This window comes from Lolium rigidum, chromosome 4 (assembly GCF_022539505.1).
Source record: "Lolium rigidum isolate FL_2022 chromosome 4, APGP_CSIRO_Lrig_0.1, whole genome shotgun sequence".
Taxonomy (NCBI): Eukaryota; Viridiplantae; Streptophyta; class Magnoliopsida; order Poales; family Poaceae; genus Lolium; species Lolium rigidum.
Genome location: NC_061511.1, coordinates 272,464,194 through 272,470,412, shown reverse-complemented (window position 1 = coordinate 272,470,412; position 6,219 = coordinate 272,464,194). Strand labels below are relative to the sequence as shown.

At 46.3% G+C, this 6,219-nt stretch overlaps 1 protein-coding gene across 2 annotated transcripts; it reads left to right on the top strand.

Annotated features, from left to right (window-relative positions):
* The first annotated feature begins 998 nt into the window (after positions 1–998).
* LOC124707768 (lichenase-2) lies at positions 999–5,229 on the top strand. Of its 2 annotated transcripts, none has more exons than XM_047239459.1 (2): positions 999–1,161; positions 3,875–5,229. In XM_047239459.1, exons 1-2 carry the CDS (start codon positions 1,089–1,091, stop codon positions 4,804–4,806), a joined length of 1,005 nt encoding a protein of 334 aa, XP_047095415.1. In that variant the 5' UTR covers positions 999–1,088; the 3' UTR covers positions 4,807–5,229. The 2 variants fall into 2 exon arrangements, with proteins under 2 accessions (XP_047095415.1, XP_047095416.1); XM_047239460.1 differs by lacking the exon at positions 999–1,161 and adding an exon at positions 1,168–2,582.
* Positions 5,230–6,219: the final 990 nt, after the last annotated feature.

The following is a 6,219-nucleotide window of genomic DNA, read 5'->3' as shown; positions in this document are numbered from 1 at the left end:
CTATACCCAGCTTTATAAACAAAGCCACGGACAAAGGCTAGCTAAGAGGATCTGGTCTTGTCACAGGATACGCATACAGCCATGCTTAATCAAAGTGGTTCAAGTAATTCTTTGGTACATGTGTGACCAACTCTTTAATAATTAGGTACACCAAAAAGACATATTTTCTTATAACCCCAATTACTGATTTCTCACAATATATCCATAAAAGTAGTGATACATAAAAAATAAGAGTAATTAATTGTACATCCGGATAGGAGACAGTAAAATATAGTGACAAATTAGGGAGGCTTCTGTCTCACCGCAAATCACTTTAGAGCGATCGCGATGGCATACATAGCCAAAAAAAAATTCTTACTACATGCCACTTCAAGATATAAAAACAACCAAAACCAACAAGACCGTAGCGTCAATTCTTCTCACGGAAGTCACGTCGATTTCAAGAGGAAAAAAAATCGGCACCAACATGACTGCAGCGTTAATTCTTCTTACGAAAGTTGTGTCGCCTTCAAGATAAGAAAACAAACCAATGTCAACAATTATCTAATGTCAATTCTTCTTACGTTAGCCAGCCGTGTCGGGTTCCCGAGAACACAATCCTTCCGTGAAAAAACCCGACGCCGAATGTCGTTGAGTAAGACGTGAACATATCCGGTATATACACGGCGCGATCAACAATTGACCTAAAAACTTCACTGTCATGGTACATCATGCCTAGAGTCCAAAATTCAAACTTTATTATTTCTTAAGTTATTTGGTGCTACTACTCTGAATTATCCCCCAACCTGCAACTGCAACAACGTAGTGTACCGGATCACCTCTGGCCACCAGACACTGCTGAGACGGGTGACGCATGCAAACGGCCTAGGTAGTCAATCGCAAGAGGCTAAATAAATGTCGCTGGAGACGTTGGGCCTGCGCTAGCTCGCGAGTGGATTGGACCAAACTCTGTCTCCTCGGATCCTATATAAGGGGCAGGCCACCGGTGGTGGCTTCAGCAGAAAACAACCAAGGAGAGCTTTAGAGTCTTGGTCTTGGTATCACACACATACACACCCTCGAGCCACATAGACAGAGAGAGTCTACCAATGGCGAGCCAAGGTGTTGCCTCCATGTTCGCTCTCGCAATGCTCCTCGGAGCCTTCGCCTCCATCCCACAAAGTGATTCCCCTTCTTCATCCTCCTCTCTTCTTCCCTTTCTCCCTCTCACGATTGGGTAGAGTATTTTTATGCAAATTTCATCAAGAGTTGCATTAGCTAGCTTGGTGTACGCATGGTCATCACATATGTTTCTCTCACCAACGTCACAAACTTTCTTCTTGTTAGATATACGGTGCTCTCCTTTAGGTGCACGTCGCTTTCTTCCTGCGTTTTATTCTGCCCGCGCTATCGGCCGCATGGTAAAGCCTAGATATATGGCGCCCGGCAGTCTCATTCTCTGTCTTGGTGAATCTATTACTGCATGGGACAGTGAATAACCCATTTAAAAACAAAACTGATGACGGTAAATTTTGAAAAACGGCTTGGTTCAAAATATCAGTAAACTTGAATTTTATTTGCTGCCGGATCACATCTGTTTCCAGTTTCCATTTCCTTTAGAAATAAAAAGTAGCTGATCAAAAAACTTGCACCCCATGCACCCAGAAGCTGCACCTGCAATATTGGCTATTTTTTCTGCGGGAAAATATTGTACAACAAGTATAGGTTTTCCACAACGAAAGTAATATATATCTTAAACGCACTGAAAATGATATTTCTGGATAGCTAGTTTCAACACTTAATAAACTATAAAAATACAAATATTTGAGTTGGTTGAGAAACCCAATTTATTGTGTGGAAAATGAAGCATTTCTCAACCATACACGAGCAGCAAACTAACAAAGCTTGCATATGAAGTCTCGACCTGTCTGGTGAGCATGCATGTCAGCTCAGTGGCGGCTTCCTTCAACCAACTTTTCCAAAGTCAGAAGGTTTAACTAACTAAGTACTGTAGTTATGTATAGCTAAGACAGAGTCTCTTTCTCTAGTGCCATGCTAATTTACCCATATACGTTTTTTCCATATCTTCCATTGATGCAAAAGTTGTGCACACTTACTGGGCAGGGCATGCAGTTCTAGTGTGTCCTACCACTGTTGACAGGAGTCCCACCAATTGGTTAATGGTTTTGTTCTCTGATTAATTGGGTGCAACAACTGCATAACTACCCGTCGCTAACCCTCCTTTTCTTCTTCTTCCTTGGGTTCGGGGCCGGTCGCGTCTTGACGTTTTTTTAGCGATGTGGCACCGGCCGGCTACTCCAGTGTGGTCGTACTCATTCGAGCTAAGCTAGTGGTGCTGCTACTGTTTCATTCTTTAAGCTTGATGAAAATGATTGCGCAAGGTCGCCCGCCGCTAGCTAACTCAATAGCTTTGTTGCCAGTGGTAACTAACTCACTATCTTTGCTCGTGTTGTCATCGATCATGCTGCCAAAGTACAAGTGGTACAACTTGTCAGTAGTCACAAAGTAAACCCAGGTTCCTGTTGGTGTTTCAGAGTTTGGTCTACCTGGAATGGTTGAAGAGAATTATGCATGATAGTATGGTATAATTCTCTCCGTTCCATAATTCTTGTGGGCCGTTTTCGTAGATTTACATGTATCTATTCATTAAATATGTTTAATTAGATATATCTAAAATTAGCAACAACAAATATGAAATGCAGATAGTAGAATGAAAACATGCATTCTGTTTGTCTAGTATGATTAGTTAAGTTGCCTATGCTAGCTAGACCGTTAATTGTGGCGTAGCTAGGAGCAGCCCCTGCAGGGGGCATGCATGCACGCCATGGCCATCGATCGACATCCATGATATGTTGACTATCCAACGGCCGTGCTGCTGACGTTGGACCAGAAACTAAGTTTGTCCCAGCATCTATGTATGACCTCTCCATACTCTCCTGCTCCCGTGACACTAAATACTTTTTGAAAATTTAATTAAAATATAGTCTAAAATATGTCTAGATTTATTCATCCTGTAACAAATAGTTAGAGCTAGATGCATCATCTGTACGGTTCTAACCGCATGTGTGTGGTCGACCTCTCAACTTTCCTACTACAGTGGCCCATTTACTAAATACTTCATCAATATATAAAAGGATGTCAAATATTTGTCTAAATTTGTATGTATCTATAAACTAAAGTGTGTCTAGATACATCTAAATTTTGACAAGCCTACCACATCCTTTGATGAAACGATGATTGCATATCATTTTCTCAGGTGACTCTTCGAATAAATTATGCATAGCTGCCATAATTTGAGTATAGGTTAGTTGGTAAACCTAGCAAGTCAGATAGACCTAGGTAAAATTTCAGTAAACCAAGCTACTCATAAGTTCATTCCTTCCTTTAAGGTTGTCCCTTGGTCTGTTGGTCACGAAACTAGCCATAGTCCAAAAGATATATATTTATCCCGGCCAGTTCCTTTCCTACTGACGTCGTCGTGCAAACTAGCAAATGATTAAAAAAACATTACTATAAAATAGCTGATAATAAACCACTAAAGTCTAGCTAGAGAGATAAAATATGAGAAGCTAGGAGCTTCACGCATGCATGCATCCATCCAAATTTTCAGTTAAACGTCCTTTTCTGGGAGTTAGTATTATCCCTCGACAACAGGTACGGTCAAAAAGGACATCGCCGCCATTCTTGTTCTTGCTTATTTGCACACCCGTTAGTTTCTTTTCCATTTATTCTTCCGTCGCCGTCATCAAGAGAGAAAAATTTCATGGCAATGGAACAGTAACTTCGAGTAGTAGTAAATAGTTTTGCATACAGTTGTAAATAATTTTCTGAAGATTATAGTTATCTAACAGATGTTACCTCTTCACAAGTGCAGGCGTGGAGTCCATCGGAGTGTGCTACGGCATGAGCGCCAACAACCTGCCGGCGGCGAGCACCGTGGTGGGCATGTTCAAATCCAACGGGATCAACTCTATGCGGCTGTACGCGCCGAACCAGGCGGCGCTCCAGGCCGTCGGAGGCACGGGCGTCAACGTGGTCGTCGGCGCGCCCAACGACGTGCTCTCCGCCCTCGCTGGCAGCCCCGCCGCCGCCGCCTCCTGGGTCAGGAACAACATCCAGGCGTACCCCAAGGTCTCCTTCCGGTACGTCTGCGTCGGCAACGAGGTCGCCGGCGGCGCCACCCAGAACCTCCTTCCTGCCATGAAGAACGTTCAGGGCGCGCTGGCGTCGGCCGGACTGGGCCACATCAAGGTGACCACCTCGGTGTCGCAGGCCATCCTCGGCGTGTACAGCCCGCCCTCTGCCGGCGCCTTCACCGGCGAGGCGAACGCTTTCATGGGCCCCGTGCTGCAATTCCTCGCCCGCACCGGCGGGCCGCTCATGGCCAACATCTACCCGTACCTGGCCTGGGCCTACAACCCGAGCGCCATGGACATGAGCTACGCGCTCTTCACCGCCTCCGGCACCGTGGTCCAGGACGGAGCCTACGGGTACCAGAACCTGTTCGACACCACCGTGGACGCCTTCTACACGGCCATGGCCAAGCACGGAGGCAGCGGCGTGAAGCTGGTTGTTTCGGAGAGCGGGTGGCCGTCGGGCGGCGGCCAGGCGGCGAACCCGGCCAACGCGAGGATCTACAACCAGTACCTCATCAACCACGTCGGACGCGGCACCCCGCGGCACCCGGGCGGCATCGAGACCTACGTCTTCTCCATGTTCAACGAGAACCAGAAGGACAACGGCGTGGAGCAGAACTGGGGGCTCTTCTACCCCAACATGCAGCACGTCTACCCCATCAGCTTCTGATCGATCGACCGATCGATCGATCACAGGTAGCTGCTGGACACCGTATGTCCGTACGCGCGTGTACGTGCGTATAAGAGCATCTACACGTACGTATGTGCACATTATGTATTTGTACAATACAGCAACGGCTTGGATCCATGCGACCACTGAGATAGTCTATACAATACTACTAGCTCAGATGCGTACGCTATAGTAGTGGTTTGGTACCGAGTAGTATACTGGTATTCTAGCTAGTATACGATTACGATTGAAGGGAAGCAAATGTAAACGCTCCCTTTTCTTGTAGAGCTTGATCGATAAGGATATGTGTATGTAGCTAGGGTTTTTTAGTGCAGGATCTACGTTTCATTAATTTTTGATGAAACTTTGGTCGAAGAATAATATCAGAAATTTCGGGGAGGACCGAAATGCTATTGTACATTATACACCCCGCGAGTATATATGTCTGAATAATAATTTATTAGATTATTGGGCAATTTGCGAGTGAGTTTAATTATAGAAAATAATATGGCATATGCACTAGCATAGTTTTTTGTGATAAAGGGAATATATATTAATATCAAAAGATACCAATTACACCCAGCCTCTGCAACAACGCCACATCCTAGTGGCAGTACGGATGCGCACAGCCAAAAAAGAGTAAAGAAACTAAGAAATAAAAGTCCTACTACAACATTCCAGAGCTAGCAAACGCAATACAACCACCACCGTGACAACACCTGAAACACACTCTCCAAAAGCGACGCCTCCAAGAAGGGAACAGTGCACCTGAAGATAGTCCCAACTCTCAAAACTATGCCTCCGACAAGATCATTGCCAGGCACAACCAGTTAAGGCCAGACCTTGGGTTTCACCCTGAGAGGTAAGACTCTGAACTTCACCTGTGCTGCCGCCCCCACTTGCATACCACTATTGCGGAGCCCGGAACGCCAAGCAAATCCGTCAGCATCTCGGAGACTCGAACCTCCTTTAGCCAGTCCACCAATCCGGCCTTCATGATGTTCCTTCTTCTGACTTCACCATGGACCAAAAAGCCACCTGATGTCAACACAGAATAGAGCTTCATGCCGCTCCCTCCGGAACCAAACGGTCGGAATAAAAACATGGGTGCGCGCGACCGAATACAACCCGATCCAGCAAACTCCAGGCAAAAGATGCACTGTTCCATTCGCCAGCGGAGCTTTCCAGAACTCATCTCTCCAGCCAGATCAAGGCAAAGTGACCTCCGGTAGATCTTCATCTTCACATGCGAGAAACCCGAGGACCGCGACCAAAAACAAAGCAAGACCAGCAGCCCCCACGCCACCCCAGTCCCTCCTGCCGGATCAATAGGGAAGAAGACGGGGGCGCGGATCATGCGTACCACCCCCAAACCGCCGCCCGGGGAGGAGGCCGCCACCACTCCACCCACTC